The sequence below is a fragment of the Poromitra crassiceps genome, assembly GCF_964638095.1.
Source record: "Poromitra crassiceps genome assembly, chromosome: 3".
NCBI classification, from domain to species: Eukaryota; Metazoa; Chordata; class Actinopteri; order Beryciformes; family Melamphaidae; genus Poromitra; species Poromitra crassiceps.
Genome location: NC_139625.1, coordinates 40,086,248 through 40,113,273, shown reverse-complemented (window position 1 = coordinate 40,113,273; position 27,026 = coordinate 40,086,248). Strand labels below are relative to the sequence as shown.

General features: G+C 44.8%; 1 protein-coding gene across 1 annotated transcript in view; it reads right to left on the bottom strand.

Annotated features, from left to right (window-relative positions):
* LOC310773104 (ryanodine receptor 3) overlaps positions 1-27,026 on the bottom strand; it is a gene marked incomplete at both ends in the record, with an annotated part of 192,734 nt that overhangs the window by 7,838 nt on the left and 157,870 nt on the right. The window contains 39 exon segments of the mRNA XM_083633021.1: positions 210-268; positions 730-2,042; positions 2,227-2,308; positions 2,951-3,055; positions 3,240-3,368; positions 3,465-3,553; positions 3,705-3,811; positions 5,534-5,611; positions 5,760-5,836; positions 5,921-6,000; positions 6,076-6,175; positions 6,265-6,321; positions 6,410-6,461; positions 6,778-6,887; positions 7,989-8,085; positions 9,231-9,343; positions 10,242-10,376; positions 10,473-10,532; positions 10,993-11,163; positions 12,561-12,653; positions 12,755-12,842; positions 12,942-13,182; positions 13,392-13,715; positions 14,541-14,671; positions 15,481-15,562; positions 16,436-16,674; positions 19,945-20,005; positions 20,675-20,724; positions 20,913-21,034; positions 21,310-21,377; positions 21,477-21,592; positions 21,832-21,955; positions 22,926-23,001; positions 23,152-23,214; positions 23,594-23,740; positions 23,861-23,950; positions 24,618-24,696; positions 24,913-25,076; positions 26,435-26,575. Of these exon segments, the coding sequence (XP_083489147.1) occupies positions 210-268; positions 730-2,042; positions 2,227-2,308; positions 2,951-3,055; positions 3,240-3,368; positions 3,465-3,553; positions 3,705-3,811; positions 5,534-5,611; positions 5,760-5,836; positions 5,921-6,000; positions 6,076-6,175; positions 6,265-6,321; positions 6,410-6,461; positions 6,778-6,887; positions 7,989-8,085; positions 9,231-9,343; positions 10,242-10,376; positions 10,473-10,532; positions 10,993-11,163; positions 12,561-12,653; positions 12,755-12,842; positions 12,942-13,182; positions 13,392-13,715; positions 14,541-14,671; positions 15,481-15,562; positions 16,436-16,674; positions 19,945-20,005; positions 20,675-20,724; positions 20,913-21,034; positions 21,310-21,377; positions 21,477-21,592; positions 21,832-21,955; positions 22,926-23,001; positions 23,152-23,214; positions 23,594-23,740; positions 23,861-23,950; positions 24,618-24,696; positions 24,913-25,076; positions 26,435-26,575 (5,513 nt within the window).

Here is a 27,026-nt window from a genome sequence, read left to right as displayed (position 1 = left end):
ACACACACACACACACACACATGCTTCCAAATACACACAAAGTCTACTCTTGGCCCTCCCCTAATCCCTCTGCATCAGTTCACATCCCAGCAGGAGTGAACTCAATCCTGTTAAGACAGCTGAGCGGCTGGGATGATTGTGTTGGTACTAAAAATTAAATCAGTTGTTGTAATCCCATTGAGGATGAAGGACACTGTAGGAACACTCACTCTGCTTTCTCCGAGTCGGATTTGTAGTCTCCATTAGTAGCCCTCTTCTTTGCAGCCTCCTTTACAACAGATGGAATATTGTTTCAACAGCTACCTAAATGAAATGTCCACAAACCACTTGGTGGACAGATTAATCTTTTTTAAGTGGGACCAGTTCGTGCTGGTATACAGTAATAACAGATACATTGATTAGGTTAATTTTGTCTTCTTTTAAATTACGTTTTTAGTTTTCTTTTTTCCAGATGACAGATGACAGATGATGGCTGTCAGATGACAGCTCTGAAGAAGGCTGTAGTTACAGCCAAAACCGTCAGCAGGTAAAATAACATCTACTCTACTAATTTGTCTGGAAAAAATAAAACTAAAAACATAGTAATAACAGATGTCCTGCACCTACAATACTGTAATATAATGTCAAGAAATAATATTAGCTAAGTGTCTATTAGGTAACACAATGTTACAACTAGAGCTACACATATTACTTTTTAAAGTGCTATCCCTTTAATTAAAATGCACTGACCTGTGCTTTCTTCGCCCTGACAGCACTGGCTATGGATGGAGCATCCCCGACCACCACCTCCGCAACATCCCCCAGACCTGGCTCAGCCCCATGCTTGCCCTCCTTCTTGGGCTGTATGTTGAGCAACTCAGCCATCAAGTCTGCCTCCGCCGCATCACCCTGGGCCATATGGCCCATCTCCGCCAATGACGATGCCTCACTCGCCTCCATCTTCTCCGTCTCTAGCACATCTCCATGGATCCCAAACTGGGTGGGGTCTGGCATGTTGCCCAAAATGTCTGTCACCTTCATATTCTTAGCCCCTTCAACGAGGCCACCTCCAAACATTGTGGTCCACAAGATGTGAAAGAAACCCCAAACTAGGCTGTAGAGGAAGTGGAAGAGGCCTGTGATGATCATCCAGAAAAATGAGAAGAAACCTCGCACCATCTCCCTCGCGCTCATCTTCCTGAATTTTCTGTACTGCCGCCTCATGCTCTTCAGGGTGAGTAGTTGGCGGAAATGGCCTAGGCTCTTTCTCATGGAGATGCAGGCGATAGTAAAGGCTGAGGAAGACTCCAACATCACACTCTCCTCCTCTTCCTCCTCCTGTTCCTCCACCACACTCTGGTTGTCATCTTCATCTTCCTCCAGCCGCTCTACTGGATCTGGCTCTGAAATTTGAGAAGCCAGCTGCATCTCAAAGATGGTGTCCTCACAGAAGTTGACAAAGAGTTCCATCTTCTCGCTCTCCCCACCCTCATTCACCACATCAAAAATAAACTGGCGCTTGGACTCCTTGACCTGAGGCTTTTCCCACTGGGTACGACTCGACTCGCTGATCTCAAAGTAGACTCTCTCAATGCGCTTGGCTCCACCCATGATCTCAATACGACCCAAATAAGGCTCAAAGTAGCTGTGAACGCTCTCAGCCAAGTCAAGGAATGTTGCGAGGCGAGCATCATGGGGCATGTGTTCTGAGAGATTGGTTAGCAACACAGCTACATTAAAGCCAATGTCCTTGGCTGGTTCATGAAATCTCTGCACAAACTCCTCATAGTTGAACATGTCATTCTCATCAGCCTCGGTGCAGGAGAGAAGAAACTCAATCTCAGATTGGGAATACTGTTTCTGGTTCTCCATGGACTTCTGGAAATCCTTCTTTGAGATGACCCCCTTGCTGTCACGGTCATACTCCTTGAAGCTGTCTGAGGTGGTCAAGTCCTTCAACTTGAGGAACATGTCAAAGAATTTAAGGATCATCTCAACATTGCTAGAAGATTCCACCAAGGTGTCCACCATTTGTTTGCCAATGGTGCCATTGACAACATTACCTATGAAGTAATGGTGAAGGTGATCAAAACAGAGATTGACAGTACACACAATAAAAAGCAGCACTCCTCATGCAGATTAAGCAAAGTAATGTAAATGTTTGATTAAATTCAAAACCTCCCAAGCAAACAAATCTGTTCAATTAGATTGGGTCATAAACTCTCAGTGAGTAAACAATAAGCAAACCTTCGAGAAGAGAGAGCATCATGACGATCATGTCCTTCTGTAAATCCAGCAGTTCCTTCAATAATTCAATCTGACTGGAGTCCTGTTAGGAGGTTAATAAACAAAAGGCAACCTTGTGACTCACACTACACTATGTCACATAGATAAGTCATGGTGTCCCTTTAGGCCACCCTGTCTAAATATCCCACAGCAACATTTGGAAAGATAAAGGCTGCTTCAGGTCATGGGGACCCACCAGGACTCTGCTTTGGCCCATTGGACCCTCCTAGGCGACACCCATCCATCAGCACCGGGGTTAATGTTATTTTACTGTCTGGGAGCAGATGGCTGGGCCAGACTGACTCATTTAGGGTCTCCGTGGGGCTTGCTTTCAGCATGCCATAAATCTCAAGTGTACTTTGATTAGCCAAATTCAAAATCCTCCACCTGTCATTCTGGCTTCTGCAATCAGACCTACAGTAGGTCTTTCTGATGACCATGGGATAAGGTTAGGTGGTTAGACAGTTTTCTCATCCCACATCTGGCTTATTGGGAATGGAAGAAATCATAAATGGAATCATACATCACATAGCTGAGTGGCAAGACTCCTGTAATTGTACTGCAGTGGCCTGGGTTTATACTTGAGCTTGCAGAGAGAGACCTCTAGTGGCTATAGATATTTTGCAGAGTCTCTGGCTGACAAAGACATAGCAACACCACTGTGTGTTCATACAGACATAGCTACCTGTGATAACTTCATCTGCATGTTGGCAAAAACATGCAGGAAGCCCACCACTGCATCCCATAGCCTGCTGTGAGCCAGACTCTGCTGGTTGCCAATACAGGGACCCTAGTACAGATGTAGCATATTGTAGATAAAGAGCAGAGATAGATAGAGCAGTGGGGGACAAAGCACAGAGCAGCAAAATCAATATTTTCTGGTCAGAAACACAAACAATAGCATATTAAGTTCATATTATTCATATGACTGAAATTTTATTTCGTTTTTGTTTCGACGCAGTGTGTTATGGTACCTGTATATACTCAGTTAAAGAGTTGAAGATCTGCTTGGCCACCGCCAGTGCTTTGGAGAAGTTCCTCTGACCAGCCTCATCCATCACATCCTTACCAGAGTAGTACCAGTAGAAATCACTGATGGATTCCTGACAGAACAAAAGATAAATACATGTAGTAAATGAATAAGTTGAAATCGTATTTTTCTCTACTGTCTCTACTGCCTATCTGTGATAATATCGTACCTGGAGTCTTAGCAAATAGTCTACAGTGCTGATGATGATGTTGACTGTAGTAGTATTCCCTGTCTGAGTCCTCAGGAAGTTCTGAAAATCTAAAGTCAAAGAGTCAAATATATAATAATTAGTGACAGAGGAGATCATAGGAAATCTACCTTGCAAAGCTTTTAAAACAAAGTTGTTCAGAGAGATGCAGCTTGAGCTAACATCTTCCTTTGGTTAACAGAATAGCAGGTATCCACCTACCATTGTTGTGGCCCTCACAGAGAAGCTGCAGAAACCTAAAGAGATCCTTAGTGAACTCATCATTCTGCAGCACCTTGGAACCTGGAGACAGGAAATGAGATTGATGACTGCCCCTTTCGGTGACGAGAAGGTCAGAGACCCAACATTTCACACTTGTCAAATAAAAAGTACAGGCACCAGGGCTTGCATAGCTTTCACTTCCTCATAAAGCTGCTGTCTAGTTCCCAAGCGGCATAACCTTATGCGCACTGTGCTCAGAGCACACAGACATGATACAGTGCATCATTTCAAAAATGAATACAAGATTATTGATAATAGGAATAAAACCGAGCTTTGTTGTTTCGCATAAGCAAAGCTTTGTTGTCTCTTACAAACAAAGCTTTGGGGAATTTTATTCTTATTACACGCCGGTTAGTATCATCAACAGAAACATACAAGATCCCACACAAACAACAAGCACTGACGTCTTAAACAAAGAGAAGGAGAGAGATTTGAGTCAGTTTGGAGTAGCTGACCATCGATTGAACAATCTGTCCAGATGTCATAGGAGCATGCATGTGTTCCTTCAGTCCAGAGCACTAATAGGGTTGTATCACATTCAAGACAAGGGAGGAGGAGGGGGGGTTGGATTGGGAGGGAATGAGGGGAGGAAGGAGCTGGACGAAGAGCAATCGGGATGATGGCATTGTGTAAAATGAGTAGAATCTAAACCATGTATTTACCCCGCTCACTCACGTTGACTGCAACCGATGAGTTAAAAAACATGATCAGAAGGAAACAAACAAACAAAAAAAGCAGACATAAGCAAAGGAGAAGACATTGCGTTTCAATCAGAAGAAGTAGGAACAGGAGAGGATGATAGCTCTATAGAAATATCTCTAAATTATTGACATTACTTTGTGACATTGACATGCGGTTACTATTAACAAGTATTCAGGTACATTCTGCTCGCTAGGCAGGTATTTAGACTGCAGGTGAGAAAGAGTACAGGACTAACAGTCACCATCACTTATGCCTGGCTGGCTTATGAGGTGGAAATGAGGTGGAATATGCATGAGAAAAATATATCCATAATATACTGTATGCACCCCATCGGATCAAATAGAGACCATGGCTTAAACATGGATTTTCATGTGGATGTAGTTGTTGTGAGTGCAGGTGCTTTTTAGTGACAGATAGGGCCTGGGTAGGACTTAGACATACAGTAGCACATGTTATGAACATAAAAAGACATGATGACATACAGCAACATGACACACAGGAGACACACATGACATGGAGATGGGCTTGTCCAACAACAAACTAACTGGGATAACTTCTTCCATGTGTCTTACAGGCCTGACTCAAGAACAATAACGGCATGAGTCAATCAGAACGACGGACATCAAGTCACAACAATAGCTGTAAATGTTTGCTTGGCACCACCACGTATTGTTTAGGTCTGCAAAAATCTTGCCGTTGCTGTGGAAACCCGCTGCAGTAACCAAACTGTGAACTCTATACTCTATTTATCTCTATTTAAGTCTTTGATCTCTATTTCATCTTCACAATGACTCTCAAAACTGACATCTTGTCTACAGTATATTGCCCTTTACAGAGCATAATTAAAAAAGCTGGATAGATATTAATCACACTGTAGTAAAGATAATAACAAGATCAAACTTCAGACATAACAGACTGCTATGATAAAAAGAAAATCGGAGGGGGGGGGACTTAGTATATATGATTAAAAGCCTCCCAACTGTGGGCTGATGAATCACTCATGTTGTTGGGATAGAGACAACTAGAACTGTCTAAGATAGACAGTTTTCCATGTTTGTTCTCCTCACTTACTTGATCCTTCTTCAGTAACCATCCCCAGACCCTCTGCTTTGTTTTGCCTCTCAAAAGCATTTAAGTCCAGGACACTGACAAGCATGAAAGACAAAAACTGAACTGGGTTAACTTGTATTTCTATGTTTTATATTTCGGCATTATATATTTTTGTGTTGCAGTAAAGCAAATCAAAATTCTTATTTGTCTTTTGTGTATAGCATTTGGGCATGACGCCATTACCTGCAAGACATCATCAGTCCAGATAAACTTTTGAAAAAGCCAACATCCCTTTTTTCCTTCAGATAGTCGAGCATTTTCTGCATCAAGGTAAAAGTACAGTAAATATTGTGATGATGTTGGTAATTATACAAATTCTATTCTGCAAGAAGAGTGCTTTGTACCTGCTGGACCAGAATGTTCCCCCCATTGAGGATGGAGATGCCCAGTTTGAGGGTGAAGATCACCATGGGACCAAGTCGACCTGGAGACCACAAATCACAGTTAGACCCAAGGCAGCATTGCTGGACGGTGCATGGGCAAGTGTGTGTTCCCCTACCTTTGCTAGCACTGATCATCTGGAGCACCATCTCTGCAGCCCCGCGGTCATGTAGTCTGGCTTGCTGGTACAGCGTCTTTTGTTTCTCCATCTCCTTTTCCTGTGGGACAACACAGTAATGCATAACTGCTGTGTATGGTTCAAAACAAAGTGAAAAGCACAACAATATTCCTGAGTCATCATTAGTACCTCAAATGTTTTCTCCTTCCCTTCCTCTTCTTCCTCTTCTTCATCTTCAGCACAACTCTGAGAGAGAAAAGAAAAAGTATTAAAAAGAAAAAACCATGGCTGAACAGCATACTATGAGCAATTTAGAGAAAGAAGAAGGAAGTACCTTTGCCATCATATCTGCATATGCAATATACAAGGGATCCTCATCCAAAGAACTACATAGAAAAGGAAGATAAATATTTGATGGTCATATCTTACTGTGCACAGCATTAAGACAAAATATCACTGCAAACAGTAAATCATTTGACAGTGACTATGTTTTCAGGCATTGCAATCTACCTCAGCAGCCTGACTACAGAAAAATACAAACAAACTGCTTGCATGTCTCCCCCTGGTGTGTAAAAGAAATATGGCAATGATTTAGTTTAATGTGAGTGTTTATTAGCCAAGGGGCAGGTCAGAAATATGATCCAGCACAGATGGAGCAAACTCTTGGTGCCAGGTGGCCAGGTCTGCACAGAGTGTATTTACCTGCACTCGGTCAGAGCATTGTGGCTGAAATGCAGAATGAGCTGGTGAAGCGGGTCTGGCTGCCTGTCCACCTCCTCCTCTTCCTCCTCCTCCACCTTGGGCTGGGTTTTCTGGACAGACCCACACATGTCACGGTGGACCATCATGGAGCCAATCATCTCTCGAGATTAGCCATGCATTCTCAAAATCACTGTGGTGTTGTAGGCTATACTGTACACGAGCCACTGAACTGAGACATTTGCACCATTACACTTTGTGCAAATTGCAGCTACAATAATACTTCAGTGTCACTTTACTTTACATGACTTACCTTAAGGGAAACAGGTTGTATCGGGATAGGACAGAAGAAGGATATCAGACTTATATGCACTGCATGCAGGCAATGAAACACAAGCACAGGCATGGACGCACGCACGCACAGACACGCACAGACACACACGCACAGACACACACGCACACACACACACACACACACACACACACACACACACACACACACACACACACACACACACACACACACACACACACAGGCCAGCCAGATAACAAGGTGTCAAGGTGTTTAGCAGTGTTAAAGGGTGGAGGATGGAGTTAAGCGTGACTCTCCATGAGCCCGGTTTACACTCTATCATACTCTACACTTTCTCCCAGAGGAGAGACCACGCTTGATAGCCGACTATTTCAGATAAGAAGACAGAATTTTCTGTCTATTTATCTGCATTCCATAAAGCCTGCAACCATTTTTAATCCAACTATCATGGTTTCTAATGGGCTATAAAATGGGAAATGTTTTTGAAGAATTTTTGTGAAGTTCTAAAGAAAGCAGCTGTGCACTGTGTTTCTTCTGCTTTCAGTACAACAAATTCCTCAAAATGTCATGACGATGAAAATGTAGGAAAGACACCGCAGCTTCCATAAATGTCAGCGGTAAGTCGAAGCATCCCGGCTGGATGCTGTCTTACCACTAGAGGCACTACACAACAAGTGAACAGAGAACATGACATCAGCGGTGATGCCATGCTTGCTAAAGATGGGTGCCCCGGTGGCACGTGGATGACTGAGGGTGCCCCGACGGCACGTGGCAGGCAGCGTGCTGTCGAAGCACTTGTGACAATGGCAGGAGACTAGGTGGTAGGGGCGACCCCCACCCCCTCACAGCACATAGGTACCTACATGAGAGCACCGAGGGATGAGACTAGAGAAGTACTTACTGCAAGGTCCTGCACTAGCTTCTCCTCAAAAGAGTACTCCTCTGTCTCTATCCATATTCTCTGATAGGCCAGGAGGAAGAGGTTAATAGAGCGATGCCTGGGGAGGGGCAAGAGGAGATTAGCCTGGGTTAGATAGGTGCGGAGCAAAGGCGGAAGTCACTCTAGGAGAAGTTAATACTGGTTAGTATAGGGCACTGGCACGTCCAACTGGTCACCAGGGTAGGAGGAAACGGTTAAGAAAGGAACAGGAGGTCATAGCAACGTTGGGTCAGCGTTACTTTACCGTCAGCATGGAGAGCAGACTGTCATAGTCTGCGTTCTCCTGCATTATCTCCAGGAAAATATGTCGGTAGGTATTCAGGAAGTAATTATTATTTTTGTGCCTGAGGGGATGAGGTACAGTACAGTGTGATATTCAGGAGAGAAGAAAAAAGATAAGAAGCTAATGAAAGATACAACAGACAAAACATGACAGGGCAGTTTTTCAAACCGCACACACCAACAGAAAGAATTGAATGTGTAAGAATGAGGAGTGTCAACAAGTTACTGACATAATTTAGTCATAACTAAGCTACCCGCAAACAGAAGAAAAGTCATTCATTTACTCCATAACAAAGACATAACAATGCCTACCACACTGTGTTAATGAATCCTCCATAATTAAAATACTTTTTTGTACAGTAATTATTCATCATGCTGTGTCATATTCCACGGGACCGACAACAGCTCGTTGTGAATGAAAGAGCCATGCTGTCAGGCAGCACATATTAAAGTTGGCCTCCTCCAGGTTGGGCCCTCCCCTCCCCTCATAATTGTTTTCCTCCCTGCCGTTGCTCTCCGCCTGACTTCCTGTGATTGAGTTACAGAGCAGCGGGACATGAAATTGCTAGTGTCCTTTTTTCTCCTCCTTGATAACAGCTGCGGGCGAGACATTTGTCCTACAGACTGAGGGAGAGTGGCTGTGCATTAATGCAGGGTCAGAACCCGGGGACAAGAGGAACGAGAGTCGTGAGCCGGAGTGAAGAAGAGCGAGCGTGGCTGTGTTTGGCCAGCAAACACAGAGGTGAAGCTGTAGTACATGCTACACCGTCTCCCTGTCTGTTATAGCTACCAAACGGCAGCTTAGGGAGTTCTGTGCTAATGTTTGATGTGCAGGGCCATCTTGGAGTGATGGCTGCAAGGCTGTTCAGCATACCAACGTGATTAGAGAGAGAAAAGGAGGCGTGCGGCATACAGTAGTACCTGGGCAGGTTGTAGAGAGGAGCCATGCGGAAGCAGGCCACGACTGCTCGCTTCCTCTGCTTGGACAACAGCTTCTGCCACACACATTTCTTGGACCTCAGCGGCTGCTCCACCTAAAATGAATAGAAGAAGAACATTTTTAAGACCATACTTTGTACATTACAATCGATACTATCATCTGTATAATTTTTTTTTTAGATAGACTAGATAGATTAGTTATTGTCCGGAAGGACATTTGTCCTGGACACACAAATTGTCTAATACACACCATCTTGCACAATTACCATTGCGCACAATTACTGTCCATAAAACAAAACTACGCACCTACTACATCCATACAATGCATACAAACATGTCTATATAACAGACATTCATACACTTTGGGATTACTTGTTTAGAGCTTTGAGTGACAGGGGGACAAAGGAGTGCATTGAGGGACCTACAGCTCAAAGGGCTTTTGCAGAATGTACAGTAGGTGGGTTGGAGCCCAGTGATACGGACCTGCTCCAGGTTGAATGTATGGTAGGTGAGTTGGAGCCAAGTGATACGGACCTGCTCCAGGTTGAATGTACGGTAGGTGAGTTGGAGCCCAGTGATACAGACCTGCTCCAGGTTGAATGTACGGTAGGTGAGTTGGAGCCCAGTGATACGGACCTGCTACAGGTTGAATGTACGGTAGGTGAGTTGGAGCCCAGTGATACGGACCTGCTCCAGGTTGAATGTACGGTAGGTGAGTTGGAGCCCAGTGATACGGACCTGCTCCAGGTTGAATGTACGGTAGGTGAGTTAGAGCCCAGTGATACAGACCTGCTCCAGGTTGAATGTACAGTAGGTGAGTTGGAGCCCAGTGATACGGACCTGCTCCAGGTTGAATGTACGGTAGGTGAGTTGGAGCCCAGTGATACAGACCTGCTCCAGGTTGAATGTACGGTAGGTGAGTTGGAGCCCAGTGATACGGACCTGCTCCAGGTTGAATGTACAGTAGGTGAGTTGGAGCCCAGTGATACGGACCTGCTCCAGGTTGAAGACGGCAGCAGAGATGCTCTGGATGCGCTCCACCGCCCTCTCAGGGTCCGGAGGCCCCTCGTTCCTCACCACCACGTCCTTATACAGGTTCAGCTGCCACCTCACCGCAGGGTCTTCTGACTGGGAGCGCATCAGTGAAGGATGTCAAACACAGGCATACAGTCGACACAGTACAGAGACTAATACATTTCATGAACTTGATTTTGACTTGCTCACCTTTTCTTGAAGGTGCAAATTATGCCGAATATGGTCTTTGACCTCCTCATCTGTGTCTCTCTGTTGTAAGAGAGAAAACATGACTAAACTACCAATTTGCAATAACAACATGGTATTTATCCATTTAAGATCATAGCGTGAAATGTATCATTTAATATCTCCAAAATATAGGTGATCCATTCTGCAAAGGTGTTGTCATTTCATCAACCAATGATTTTAATAACCCATTATTCTTTAGACAGTACCATGCCACCTTCTGTGTTATCAATAATTTTATAGAAGCAGGATTTTATTTATTTATTTATATTGCACACATTAAAACAAAATGCATGAATTTTTTCATGTATAAGTGTGCAGGTGAGATGAGGAACCCAATCTGGGCGTATAGATGAATTTTGGAATACAACTGTTGTCTATTTTGTTTGAGCACTTGTTTGAGTCTTCATTTTGTCTAGAATCCCATATGAGCCATGTGTGTGGGCAGTCCTCAGCCACTTCAAGAGTGGTTGGGCGGTCTCACCATGAGGTAGCGAGTCTTGGCCAGGGAGATGAGCTCCTGGTCCCCTGGGGTGCACATGTTGAGGCCGATGGGCAGCATCTTCTTCAGCGCCGCCACGATCAGCGAGGTCTGGATGGAGTAGAACTCACCGCGCCTCTTCTTGTGCTTCCTCTCCTGGTCTTGCCCTCCAGACTGACAAGAACATGACATTTACAGTACCTCCGCCGACATGCAACGCGTAGGAAAACTGTTAAGGGGACTTCAAAAGGAGCTGGGCTTTTAAGGTAATATGTCAGAAAGCACAAAACCTTTCCCCCTTTTAACTTTGATTAACACTGCACCAAAACACTTCCTTTCAGCACTTCACTTCACTTCAGCAAAATAATTGATGCCTTAACTTGAGAGCAAAGGTATTTTACCGAAGCTTATTTCACAGTGAGAGCAGCACTCATACTTGAACAAAAGCCAGAGGGAACTGAGGTGGTTATATTTCAACACTGGCAAAATCTGTAGCCAGCCTTAAATCTACGCCACTGAAGCATTTAGAAGTCTCAGACCTCAGCTGAAAAGCAGTACTAACCACACAGTGTCCCTCTGTTGCAGTCAAATGTTACCAGTGAGGGAAAACACAGCTAATTTAAGCAGCTAGCTCAGGGAAAATGGCAATTTACATATTAATGTATATACACACACACACACACACACACACACACACACACACACACACACACACACACACACACACACACACACACACACACACACACCAAACATTGACTAGAAAAATATAAATAGCTCTAGGTAACTATTGGCAAACACACCAGCACACCACAATCAATCACCTGCAAACACACCAGTGACATGTGATCACATGATTTGTCACAGCAAGGTTGGATTTCATTAATCGAGATGAGACGTGTTGCGCCCATTAGACGATGAGGAATGACCAAAGTGATGATGTCAGACACGGTGATGAATGGAGCAAAGGCAACGATCAGGTGACATGATATATAATTCTATATACGGCACAGCGGCGCAGGCTATTGGCTGCTCTGCCCTGGCGACTGGAGCATATAAGCCAATAAGCTGGCAGGTAAACAGCTCATGCACTGCATCACTCTACCTTTTTCTTAAGGGACTGTGTGAGGAAGAGAGAGGACAGGACGAGAGGACAATTACATGGAAGGACACTCAGTCTAAACATGGACATGCACTGTAATGACAAGCCTTTGTTTCAGGCGGACAAACAATAGAAACACAAAACAGCAACAAAAACATTCAGGAAGAGGAATGTTTGTTGTGTGAATATTTGTTTGTTTGCCCATTGGGCGATGGATGTTACAGTAGTTTTTGTATTCTACTGTAAGACAAACGCATGCACACACACGCACACACATGTATGCACATGTGGACAAACAGACACACTAATACACACAAACATATAGACGCACAGAAAGTTGGGGAGAGGTTACCATCGGCGGTCATGGCGCCTGCACAAATCCCTGAGAAATCTACTGTAAGGCTCCAGAATAAGAAAAAAGTTCGGAGTGGTGGAACATTGTGAAGAAACTGACGCATATCACAACTACCTTGGACATCTTGGTTTTGCTGTCTCCAGTTAAGAAGGAAAGGTTGTTGATTTCATTCTGGACCACAAAGTTCTGCTCTTCCCTTTTGAAGTTCTGAAGAGAGACAAATGGCGAATGCTCTGTCAATGGCCAAATTCATCATGGTCTCCTGTTAAATTTTGTAGTTCCACATGTATGGCGGAGAAAGAACTTACATGTGATTTGCACCAGAGGATAAATATCTCAGCCACCATCCTGAAGAGCTCATTGGAGTCGGCGTCTGGCTCTTTGAGCCACCTGGACCTGCACGGAGCAGAGGGAGAGAGAGGGATGAATGTCATCTCCTCTGCATCACTCATTTAAAAGAACTCTGTTAGTCCATCTCAGGAGGGGTGAGCCCACCTGTTGTTGTCCACGTAGCGGATGAGCATGGGGTAGAAGGCATACAGGTCCCTGCAGAGCACGGCAAACTCGTCCAGGATGAGCAGCTCGGCCTCCTGGGTGTCTCCCTTACAGTCCGCTTTCAGCAGCTCCTCCTCCGTCACCACCTTCACCGTCTTCTTCTTCAGCTTCTCCAGCGTGGGCAGGAAGTGGCTCTTCAGCAGGTCTGCTCGGGCCTTGCTGATGATGGGCTGCACGTACACTACACACAGAGGAGAACACACAGAGAGAGAAGATATTTGTTACAATTGTCAAAGTCAGCATTCATAGAAATAAATGCCTGTTTTTCTCTTCTGATGAAGCTCAAAATGGTGTTGATCTAAATCTGGGGGGAAATTTGAGGTTAGTTTGGCTTCAGGATAACTCGACATGACATATGACATACATATATATACAGTAAGCCACACCCACCTGCGATCCTCTTCATCCAGGAGGCCTCGTCAATGCCCAGGTTGCTGTTGAGAATCTTGAGAATGTTGCCGAGGATGAGGCTGAGGTGCTCTGAGGTGACGGTGGTGCACCAGACGCTGCCCCCGCTGGCCGGCTGGTTCTCCGGCCCCCTCTCCCACCAGTAGGACAGATAGTTGCAAAGCATGGGCAGGACCACCTCGATGACGTGGGGCATCTCCGTGTAGCGTGAGCCGGACTCTGCCATGTCGTTGATGTCCTTGATCAGGACGTCCAGCCGCGGCATCTCGGGACACATCTCTCCCACCGAGTCTGGCATGCCTAGAACTGAACATGCCGCGGAGGATTTGTGTGTGATTGTTTTCATATCTCTTTATCACAGCTGTGCCCAAACACTCTCTAAGAACTATCTAAGAACTATCTAAGCACAGTCGCTGTGCCCAAACACTATCTAAGCACAGTCGCTGTGCCCAAACACTATCTAAGCACAGTGGCTGTGCCCAAAGACTCTCTAAGCACAGTCGCTGTGCCCAAACACTATCTAAGCACAGTCGCTGTGCCCAAACACTCTCTAAGCACAGTCGCTGTGCCCAAACACTCTCTAAGCACAGTCGCTGTGCCCAACACTATCTAAGCACAGTCGCTGGCCGGGCCCAACACTATCTAAGCACAGTCGCTGTGCCCAAACACTCTCTAAGCACAGTCGCTGGCCGGGCCCAACACTATCTAAGCACAGTCGCTGGCCGGGCCCAACACTATCTAAGCACAGTCGCTGGCCGGGCCCAACACTATCTAAGCACAGTCGCTGTGCCCAAACACTCTCTAAGCACAGTCGCTGTGCCCAACACTATCTAAGCACAGTCACTGGCCGGGCCAAACACTATCTAAGCACAGTCGCTGGGCCAAACACTATCTAAGCACAACACAAGCACACACACGTACACACACAGAGAAACACACATCCCTATGGCCTTACTGGCACCACTGAGTTCAATTTTTGTTAAAGGTCAAACATTGGCTAATGATGTATTTGTCATCGCAAAACCAGCCTTTTCACAATATCATAAGCAGCCTATTATCCGTAATGATAGCTGTCCCATCGGCCCACACCTGCTGCTGAACTCTATCTACGATAATGGCGGTGTGACTCACTGGCCCGTTCGCGGGCGGTCTTGGTGTTGAACACAGAGCAGGGGTTGTGTGTGTTGAGCAGCGGCTCCAGGAAGGCCACAGGGATTGCCCCAGCCAGGGTGGCCAGACACTCCCCGAGAGCTGGCAGCTGTCTGGGGGACATGAGAGACAGAGACAGAGTGCTGAACACCACACTGCATGGCAATGGATTTCCATACTGAAGATTTGATCAGAGAGATGGATAGAGAGAGAGAGAGAGAGAGAGAGAGAGAGAGATAAATAGATAACTTTATTTATCCCTGGAGGGAAGTTCTGGCATTACAGCAGCAGTAACATCAATGACAGCAACACAACATAACTTATATCAAAAACACACAAAGAGGTAGGTGTCGGTGAGAACTTGGAACAGATACAGATACACATATTTACACAACATATTTACACAGCGCTCTTGCATTTTTCCAGAACTGTCCACTGTAGAGCATACAGTATTATATAATACTATTACTATGACTGTCCACTGTAGAGCATACAGTATTATATAATACTAATACTATGACTGTCCATTGTAGAGCATACAGTATTATATAATACTATTACTATGACTGTCCACTGTAGAGCATACAGTATTATATAATACTATTACTATGACTGTCCACTGTAGAGCATACAGTATTATATAATACTATTACTATGACTGTCCACTGTAGAGCATACAGTATTATATAATACTATTACTATGACTGTCCACTGTAAGTACAAAATGTGCAAAGTGGACAAAAGTGGACAACTGTGCAATGTGCCTTAGCAATGTGGGTTTTATAGTGTCATATAGGAGGGGAGGGGAGGAGAGGAGAGAGGGAGAGGTAGGGGAGGAGAGGAGAGGAGAGGAGAGGATGAGGAGTGGAGGAGAGGATGAGGGGAGGAGAGGATGAGGAGAGGGGAGGGGTTGCAAGCATACCTTTCTACATAGATGTTTTTCCCAGTGCCCAGTGCATAGAGGCTGGTCAGGATTCGATAGCAGGACACCTGGACATCATCCACTGAAAAAGAAAATAAATAAATAAATAAATAAATAAATAAATAAATAAATAAATAAATAATCACCATGATATATTAAACATAACCATTTATGTGAGTGAGGTCATTAAGATAATCCATGCATTGATAGAGATTTTAAATCGGCAGTATAGATATGAACATTATCTTAAAGCATTAAGAGTTATAGTAGTTTCAAGAAAATCATGTTGTCCTCATTAATAAGCACATTTATGTAGCAAGGTGCTTCAAATCAGATCTAATCAGATCATCTACTGCATAGGGGGAACCTGTGGCATTATGTCATGTAACGTTCTAGAGTAATTGTGTCAACACACAGACAGACAAAGCAACAGACTGTCAACATTGAGCTTTGAAAATAAGGGAGGGATTTTCCGGGACCCCCACCCAACCATTAGTTTTACATTATGAAAGGGATCTCCTCTCTCTGTACAGAGATCTACCAACTAACATGCTGGTTGACTCCTGTGACCAATACTAAACACCCTAAACCTTTCTCTCTCTCTCTCTCTCTCTCTCTCTCTCTCTCTCTCACCTCTCTTGCTCTGTATAACTGTAACAAAAAAAGGGAAATATGGTTTACAGGGAAAATGACCAATGGGAGCACGGCTGGAGAGGAGGTGAAAATACAGGAGAAACCCCGGAAAAACGGTTTACAGGTCTGAGACACAGAGACTGACAGACACCACCATGGGAACAGAATGTCTTTCCTACCATGTGTCATGGTGGCAGAAGATAAAAAGCAGGCTATGTAATACATTGTATTACAATGCACGGTACAGTACACAGCACTTCAGCCCAGTGTTTCAGGAAAATCACACAATGTATTTGCTCATCTCTTTGATGTCGGTACTCACAAAGCAAGTCGACTCCAAAGTGCTGCTGAGTGATGTGTTCAAACAGAGCAGTTAGGATGGGGAGCAGGGCGACGGTGGTGTAGTTGATGTTCTGCGACACTCCTTTCATCTGGGAACGGGAGTGGGTGAACTTCCCCAGCTTCAGGTTCTCGAAGGTCTTCTCCAAGTCCTCTGCCGCGTTCTCGAAGAAGGTCCTGAGACCCGCCTTCACCAGCTCCGAGCCCGACTTCATCACCATCCTGTTGGGATGGAAGCGAGTGATTAATGATTGGACGCAAATGAGGAGATACCCAAGGGCAGGGCTATAATAAACCACTAGAGGGCAGGGCTATAATAAAGCACTAGATTGATACCTTAGTTGTTTACCCACAGCAGGGCACACTATTATGCAATCCCTTCATTCCCGCACAGTCCGTAAAGGTTTCTGTCATGAAATATGAGAGAGGAGCATCTACTTGACCGCCCTTATGTTGAAACATAAATTATTTATTCACTGAATTATGTGGATATTTAGATCCAAGGTGAGTTCGCCAATGCTGGATCTTAGAAATATGACATCCCCAAATAGCATGATGCATTAACATGATTAGTTCACCCATTTCCAGCAAGGCAATTCACAATGCATAACATTCCTAAATGAATGAGCCATTGTTAAGCGTGGCTGTACCTCTGTAGGGAGGAGAAATGAAAGACAGCGCCTGTGGGCTGATGCCTGAGCATAAACGAGACACTTGGATACATTGCGGGTTTAGCCTCATTATGTGTGAGCTACATTAACAAACAGCACATTGTCTCTAAAGAACACCATGAGCCTTAGGCAACATGTCATGTTGTCTGTAAAGAACACCATGAGCCTTAGGCAACATGTCGTGTTGTCTCTAAAGAACACCATGAGCCTTAGGCAACATGTCATGTTGTCTGTAAAGAACACCATGAGTCTTAGGCAACTTGTCGTGTTGTCTGTAAAGAACACCATGAGTCTTAGGCAACATGTCGTGTTGTCTGTAAAGAACACCATGAGCCTTAGGCAACATGTTGTGTTGTCTGTAAAGAACACCATGAGCCTTAGGCAACATGTCGTGTTGTCTGTAAAGAACACCATGAGCCTTAGGCAACATGTCGTGTTGTCTCTAAAGAACACCATGAGTCTTAGGCAACATGTCATGTTGTCTGTAAAGAACACCATGAGCCTTAGGCAACATGTTGTGTTGTCTGTAAAGAACACCATGAGCCTTAGGCAACATGTTGTGTTGTCTGTAAAGAACACCATGAGCCTTAGGCAACATGTTGTGTTGTCTGTAAAGAACACCATGAGCCTTAGGCAACATGTCATGTTGTCTGTAAAGAACACCATGAGCCTTAGGCAACATGTCGTGTTGTCTCTAAAGAACACCATGAGCCTTAGGCAACATGTCATGTTGTCTCTAAAGAACACCATGAGCCTTAGGCAACATGTCGTGTTGTCTGTAAAGAACACCATGAGTCTTAGGCAACATGTTGTGTTGTCTGTAAAGAACACCATGAGCCTAGGCAACATGTCGTGTTGTCTGTAAAGAACACCATGAGCCTTATGCCAGGATCAGACTACACGATATTTTTTGTCGTTCACGATGTCACCATGTCAGACGAGGCCATCATACTGCCATAAATTCGTGACATGTCTTGGTCGGGAGACTGGCCACACTACAAGTGTATTCTCACTTAACACCGACAGAGCATCGTATGCCACCGTCATCACGTCGTCTGCTGTCGTCAGCGAGTTCACAGGTCGTCGGGGAGGCGGACCTGTGAACGAAATCTCCCAGCATGCATTGAGGCCACTACATTGACAAGAAATAGCAACCAAATCAGCCTAAATAGGCTAAAGTGGTAGATAGAAATAATGTTTATGTTAGCACAAAATGCAATTGTAGAACATTTCAATATTGGGCAAAATAAAACATTGAAATCCAAACACAACCCTATGTGAAACATGTATGTAATCCAGGTGCTATATATATCCCTTGCAGAATTAACGTTATTTGGATGAGTGACAGGCTCTACTGTGATGCACTGTGATGTCCGCTCCAGCCTCCAACTTACTTCATGTGCACGTCCACTATTTTCTTGCCAGCTGCTGCGAGACGAGAAGGAAGAGAAACGAACATGCAGCCGACTCTGCTGAGCTCATGTTATTTGTAGTGAGCAATGCCCATTGCCCAGGCGTTTAAACGCAAATTAAAACACCCTGGCCTTTTTATCTCTTTTATTCTTTTGAGCGGAGCGGAGCGGTGAGTGCGAGCGGGTGAAATCTGTATCGAGCGGGGAGCGGTCTCCCCAGGACCTGATACCTGTCTTCCGGGGTGTCACACTAGGCGAAACCATGTCCAAAAGACTGACATGCCAGTCTTTTCGTCAGGGCGTCGTGAGGCGTCCTAGACGTCCCGACTGGTCCCGACGCTGGTCTTTGATTATGTCACACTACAAGAGGTGAAGACGGCCGATCGTCGTCCCTGACGGTCATATTCGGGCCTGACGCTGAAAATCTGTCGCGCACGACCAAATCGGTCTAATATCGGGCTGAATTCGTGTAGTCTGAACCAGGCATTAGGCAACATGTCGTGTTGTCTGTAAAGAACACCATGAGCCTTAGGCAGCATGTCGTGTTGTCTGTAAAGAACACCATGAGCCTTAGGCAACATGTCGTGTTGTCTGTAAAGAACACCATGAGTCTTAGGCAACATGTCGTGTTGTCTGTAAAGAACACCATGAGCCTTAGGCAACATGTCGTGTTGTCTCTAAAGAACACCATGAGCCTTAGGCAGCATGTCGTGTTGTCTCTAAAGAACACCATGAGCCTTAGGCAGCATGTCGTGTTGTCTGTAAAGAACACCATGAGCCTTAGGCAGCATGTCGTGTTGTCTCTAAAGAACACCATGAGCCTTAGGCAACATGTCGTGTTGTCTGTAAAGAACACCATGAGCCTTAGGCAGCATGTCGTGTTGTCTGTAAAGAACACCATAAGCCTTAGGCAACATGTCATGTTGTCTCTAAAGAACACCATGAGCCTTAGGCAACATGTCGTGTTGTCTGTAAAGAACACCATGAGCCTTAGGCAACATGTCGTGTTGTCTCTAAAGAACACCATGAGCCTTAGGCAGCATGTCGTGTTGTCTCTAAAGAACACCATAAGCCTTAGGCAACATGTCGTGCAGGGAGTTTGTTTTGTGTATTTACTGTAAATGTTAATGCCAATGCTTCCCATGAGACAGTAGAATAATAACAAGGTTGAAAAAGAAAATGTTCGTGACAAATATGTCTGTCTTGAGGTACGGTGCTCCAGAGGTTACACTCGTCTGAGTAATTGCAGTAGCTTTACACTGGATAAGTCTTAATGGGCTTCTCACACAGCTGTTATTTGAACAGGGTCTGTTTATTGAACTGGTGGCTTTTGTTCAGATCTCTTCAGCTCTACATTTCAACGGAAAGAGTGCTCCCTCTGAGCAGTGTGTGTTGAGAGTGGGACCCACCTGGTGTCCAGGGTGTGTGCCAGGATGTGCAGACAGCTCACCATGGTGGTGGAGTCGCACCCTACAAGATATCACATAGAGTATAACCCCATACCAACAATGTATGAATAACATAGTTAAAACCATACACAACAGCAATAATGATAGATACACTGTAAGCAGATGTCTTCAAGTTGAATTGATCCATTGACTGTAAATGTCAGACTTAAAGTCTCAGGCTCTTAATAAACAAGGTTCACTACTATTCAGATATAGTCATTGCAGTGGCAGTGGCTCAAGCTGCGGTGGTTTTGCTGTGCCGTTTTGCAGATGAACATTCCAATATTAGAATATCTAAATAATATGTTATCCAATAAGCTCTTAGGTTTGTTGTGCACTCAAACCACATTTCTAGGATTGCTTTCCTCACTGTTTTAAAGCTCACAAGAAGAGACACTTATTCAAAATAGCATGTGAGAGAGAGAGAGAGAGAGAGAGAGACAGAGGTTGCATGAGCCAAAGTCACCCAACAGAAACAGCTTGTAAACTGACAAGCACTCGCTCACGCACACACACACACACACACACACACACACACACACACACACACACACACACACACACACACACACACACACACACACACACACACACAGTCTCTCACACACACACACACACACACACACACACACACACACACACACACACACACACACACACACACATGTCCAATGAGTAGTAATCAGCTTACCAAAGAGGGAAATCCTATGTCTGACAAGAGCTGCCAATTTACAGAACAGGCTGGAAGTTTGAATGAGGGAACAAGAAAAAGAAAGGCAGCGAAGAAATCACAATGAGTAGATTCAGAGACAGGAAGTGGAAAAAGAGAGTTCAGACTTGCAGAGGAATCGAACTGCTCTACAACTTTGGGAAATGATTTGACTGTCATAGGCTGTGAATAACAATGACTGAGTGTTGTAATCTTATACCTGGTGACCATCTCCTTCTCCTTGTTGGAGGCATAGCCGCTGCTGCTCAGGTTCTTATTGGGTGAGGACAGGAAGTAGAGAGAGTGGTTCTTGAAGTACTGGTCGATCAGAGGGAGAAGGACCTGAGGGAGGACAAGAGATAAAGTCAGGTCTATGGAAATTAATTGAAGCAGTCGCGCACATCCAACAAAATAAAGCAGGTGCAGGAACCAAAAAACAGTATACAAAGAAAAAAGGTTTTATTTAGCCATCCACAAACGTGACGTTTCGAGTGACTGCTCTTCTTCTCTTCTGAAGAAGAGCAGTCAGTCAGCTACAGTGTGCGGACCTTTATTTTTCTAGGTCTATGGAAATAACATTTTATTTTACAGCACTCATTTTTATATCACACACTTACTTTGGCAAAAAACTTGATTTCTTGTTCATGAGGTGACCTGTCCTGCTTTCCACTGGAAGCCATGGCCTCTGGATTGAGAACGTGACATGATATTAATTGATATTGATATTAATTAACAGGCTTATGAACTGCTTCCTGCAGTAAAGTCTTGTGTCTTCTGCTCTTACCCAGGTGGGCGATGAACTCCTGGGCTGAGTCGACATACTTGAGCAGCTTCTTGAGGAATTTATAAGCAAACCTCTTCTCCATGGAAGAAGAGTCATGCTCCATGTCCTTCAGACCTCTGCAACATAGATAGAAGATAGACGTCAATACTTAGTTTGATAGCTGAGATTTGCCTTTCCATAGCATTTATTATGAGTGACATTTTATATATCAACTGTCCTTTCAAAGACCTTGTATCTCTGAAAAGTCAACTTTAGATTAATTAATTGAGAAACCCTTGACATTTTTTGACAATTTATGATGCAGTGGTTTGGCTTTTCTATATGTCAGATAAGAAAATGGCCAACGTGTGGTGACCTTGTGATGGCGTAGCTGTTGATCTGCAAGAAGCGGAACAGGTCTTGGGCCTTCTCTCGATCGCGGGCCTTCTCCTTGGCTGTCAGTGTTTCGTACGGCACCAGCAGAGGGTGTGTTCCCCCACCTGAAACCCATAGAACGTATACAAATATTCCCCCGTGACATCACCCATTGGTTTGAGGACTCCGGCTTTGAAGCCTCAAGTTTGGCATTTTGACCGTCGCCATTTTGGTTATTTGGAGCCAGAAGCAGCTAGCGTGAGACCAGGGGTTACCCACAGAGCCGCAGCGCCGCCTGCTTTTGGTCAGTGATCGGAGAGCTGTGCGATGACACTGGACAGACAGCCTGTCAATCACGCGCCAAAACATAGTCTGCTTTATCGTCTATTGTACTCGACATGGGACCATAATTTACAAAATGAACATATGCTGTATTGAAGAAGACTTGAAACTAGCGATTGAGACCATAAACTCATTAGGAAAATCTTTAGTGAGGTAATAAATCAATTGAGATGTAGGGTAATTTCCCCATTGTCCTCCATACAATCAGACTTCTTTTTGCAGCCAGTGGAGACACCCCCCTGCTGGCCATTAGAAAGAATGCAGGTTTAAGTCACTTCTGCGTTGGCTTCATTTTTCAGAAACAGAGGTTGCCCCTTGCTGAAACCACAGGCAACCCGGTGTTCAGTAAGACTCCATCAGCCTTGGCTGTCTGCTGTGTGCCTCCGTCTAACAGCAGATGGCACCGCTCAGCTGAGCCTATTCAGTCGGGACAGGCTGGAGACAGGGACATGCATATGCTCACAGACACACATACCTGTACACACACTCCAGCAAATGCACAGCACGTACACACGCACGCACGCACGCACGCACGCACGCACGCACGCACGCACACACACACACACACACACACACACACACACACACACACACACACACACACACACACACACACACACACACACACACACACACACACTCTCTCTCTCTCTCTCTCTCTCTCTCTCTCTCTCTCTCTCCCCCCCCTCTGGTTCTGTTTCTCATGTGCGCTTGTGCGCCACGGATCTACGTTTGACTTAATTAGCGAATCACCTCTGGTTCCAAGGTCACTCTTCTTCTTCTTGGCCCAGATATTGTGATAATTTTCTGCCATCACCTCCACCATGCCCTTGGATCAAAGGCAAAAGAGACACAGCTCTGTGAGGAACACTTTCCCACCCACATGACACAGTAGTGTGCAGGAAATAGTGCTATTCACCTCACATTCAGATCGAGAGGTCATCACATGTATAATAATGCAAAATGTGGGGTGACTCACCTGCAATTCTCTAGACAGAAGCACGTTGCTTGTGTCTACCGGGCTTGGGTTGAAACCATTTGCCTGTCAATATTCAAAAGCAAAGGTGTAGCAGAGAAAAGAACACATCTTTGGCAGAGAGTATCAGGAGGAAGATGTACAGTAGTTTTTTTAAAGGTACTAGATGTGATTTTAGAGAAAGATTGAGTCAACACAGTTCTCATTCCCAGGTCATCAAAGACTGACACTTAACATTGAGTCAACATGGTTTCTCATTCAATAATGACGCTTTGGGTTGGTGTGCCGGACCATCCACCCCAAAGGGTCAGTATTTGATGACCTGGAAACATGAGAACCATGTTGACTCAATCTTTCTCTAAAATCACATATAGCTCCTTTAAGAACAAGCAAGCACAGATTGAGGATAGTACACAGTATTGTCATAATGTCATATTCTTTGTACCTGCGAGGCCTGAGAGATCTTTCGCATCTTCTCGCTCTCCCTCTGATGAGACATGCTTTCTCCATCCTTGGTCCTGTCAATGTTCCAGCCCATAGCCAGCATGCTCTTCAGAGACTCTCTAATTGCCCATCTATAGATCTCCTTCTCCTACAATGCAGAAAAAGAAGTGGGGGGGGGATGGGCAAGGAATAAATGCTTTCACTACAGTATGAAGCTTTATCATGTTTGACGTAAATGTTCATCATTCTGCACGGCCTGCACTGGTACCTTCTCTGTCAGGGCTTTGTAGGTCCTGAGCTGAGGGTGAGTCTTAGCCTTCTCATCCACACAGTCCCCATACTTCCATCCCAGCAAAACCTGAAGCACACAAACAGAGTAGAGCACATAAGGCTAAAAGCAATCCCCCTAAAGTCTTCAGAATCCCCCTAAAGACGTAATTGATTGCTGGGTAAGAGATGAGGTGGTAAGCACAACACATTAAAAAGTCACGGCACATTCGATTCTTGCTGTTCTCAGCCCTCGTAAAAACATTTTACAGACGTAACAATGCAGGCTAAGCATTTGGCTTAGGGAGGGAGGAGAGCAGGGGCCTTCTAAGCAGTGACTAGGACAACTGTAACTCTCATATCAGCATAACCAAAAAGTATCTCAATTAAGGGGACAAGGTAGCCTCATATTCAGACTGAATCATCAACTCATAAACTAATTTCCTCTTCTAGAACAGCCAAATCCACAACTGGGGAGTGGGCGTGGCTTCGAAGGTCTGGAGCCAGGCTAGGGACAAGGCTGTGCTATTGCACAAAAAGAGCAAATTAAGTGCGGATTGCAGGAATACCAAGATACTGATCTGAACTGACATCTTTCACTTTGATATGGCTGAAATTATTTTCAGCTCATTATTGTGTGCCATATTCCATAAGGAGAAACATTTGAATTGACCTTTCCAATTCGTCACAACACCAAGATGACAACACTGATGACAGCACTGTTCATCTGATCCAACATCATCAATTCAGTTCCTTACCTTCTCTGCAGACCATTTCTCATGGGAATGCTCAGCATATTTGTTGGCAAAGTGCTCCAGCTTCTCTGGAAGAGATATGCTGTAAAAGGAGTGTCACAATTACTCACCGGGATTTAAGTCTAGCACACCTGATGTAGTGTACGTAAATGCATGGTTATAAATACTACTTTATTACATATATTGTGTATTTAATCATAATGGTGCATATTGAACACAGCACTTAGAACAAGTTATGATGTATTAAGTCGGACTGGCATTACATTTCACAGAGCTGTCTGGGCCTAGTATGGCTTACTTTGCTGTGATGATGGGTCTGGGGTCAAAGTTGCCCTGAGCATCTACAGAAACAAGCTTTTCAAATGTGGCACTGATGGAAGCGTCCACGTAGTCCGGTGGCAAAGCTCCAGCTATGGCACTGAGGCAAGGCATGGCCATCTTGAATAGCTCTGGGTCATATTTCTGCAAGGAGAAAGAGAGAAACACACTCTTTAGAGTGCAAAGTCCATTCCTGGGATTCTGTTACAGGACATTTATGCCTTTAGTCTTCTTGAACAAATGAAAATAATGGATTTACATGTAGTTGTTCATTTAGATCTTAAGTGAGGATTAAAAAGTGTTATAACAGTAGAAACTATACAGCCACTCCACTTTAATAGTGACAGTGCAGGGTCAGCGGATAGGAGATGTTAATGCAGAGTTGTTCGCGGAGCTGAGGAACCAGGATGCTAGAGGCTTTAGATCAATGACGGCTGTTAAGATATTGATGTTTTCAGGCCAGCCCTCTACACAGCCTGCTTTCATGAGCGCGCATTTAGAGAGTGCTCAAGATCGAGAGACCTCAAGATAATTGTGTCAACCGCTATTGTGTCACCAGCTATGTTGATTAAAGAATAAGCTGATATATATAAATGGTCATGTATAATCATATTTGTGTTGATCGCATTCGTGATTAAATCCAACCAAAAGCATTTCAGCTCTAAATTAGCCAGCGCAGAATATTTTTTTAGCATACAGTAGATATCAGCATGTAAATGTCTATAGACCTTATTCGATAGACGTCACTCACGTACGGGCACGCACACCGCCGCCATGTTGTCGACATAGTGCTGCAGCTCTCAAGTGACAGCCTATGTAAGAGCAGCATTTATAGGAAGCTAGCCGCCGCTAGTGTTACCTGTATCGTTCCTGTTGTGTTCGGATGGTGACCTGCGTTATACATGGCTGTAGTAATGACAGCAATAACATCCCCGTGGTTTGTTTCTATCTCTACCGTCCACAGACGTGAAGGAAGCGAGACTGAGGATATGTCAGCACAGGAGATGTCTGGATAGTTAGGAGAGACAGGTGAAACTTTCTGACAGCTCCTCACAGCAAAGTCTGTTCACCTCGTTTTTTCTTCTGTTTATTATTACAGGCATTAACGGCAGCATACAAACAACAACTCTGGGATTTTTATTGCTGTCATCACTATCACTATTTTGTAATGGAACAGAAACGACAATAAGGCTGTTACTAGTAGCGCTGTGCGTGCAGGACGGTATGTCAACAATATGGCACAGTCCAGGGTTAGCGAATAAGGTCTATTGCTCAGGCGATGAGGCTTTCTCGCAAGTCGAATTCAATAGAAAACGACTTGCAAGAAAAAAGAACCTAGAAGGTCTGAACCGCTAGCCAGATGTAATCACAAGGTCAGCACTTTGTGATCAAAGCTGCGCACATCTGATTCAATTGGCTTGTTATCGGCCTGTGATTGCTCAGCGGAGAGCTCTGATGTTCTCAGCATGTCTGGTGTTGAACAGATGAGATGACCCCCTCACCCTCTGGGAGAGAGAATCAAAGACGCCCCAGAAGATCTTCTTGGTGAGGAGCAGCTCCTCGTCAGAGGCCATGCCGTAGCTGCCCCAGCCCGACGGCAGGCAGTAGAACTTCCAGTTCTGCTCATAGTGATTGGTCAGCAGCTGGAGAGGACACAAAAGAGCGACTTACTGTAGAAATAGAAATAGCTGTTGTAGTTTTGCCAGTATTTTGAACGCACGCACGCACGCACGCGCACAGACACACACACACACACACACACACACACACGCTCACAGACACTGGCACTACTCCACGCCAGTGCAGCAGATGATACATCAAGGGAAATCGATTCCCTCAAACTCAGCATAAATGAAGTCCAAAAGTCGACATGAAAGTAGAGAACAAGTGCGTCCAGCGTTTCACAGGCTGCTCATAGCTATTACATCTCCAGCATGGCTCTCTGAGCCCAGCCAACCAGCTTTTAATCACACAGTCGCACACTTCCCCCGACTAGCTTCTCCTCCACTAGCTGCCAACCCCTGATTAACACTGTTAATGTGTAGGTGTGTGTGAGAGCATGCACATATGGGTGAGCATGTGAGAAAGCCAGAG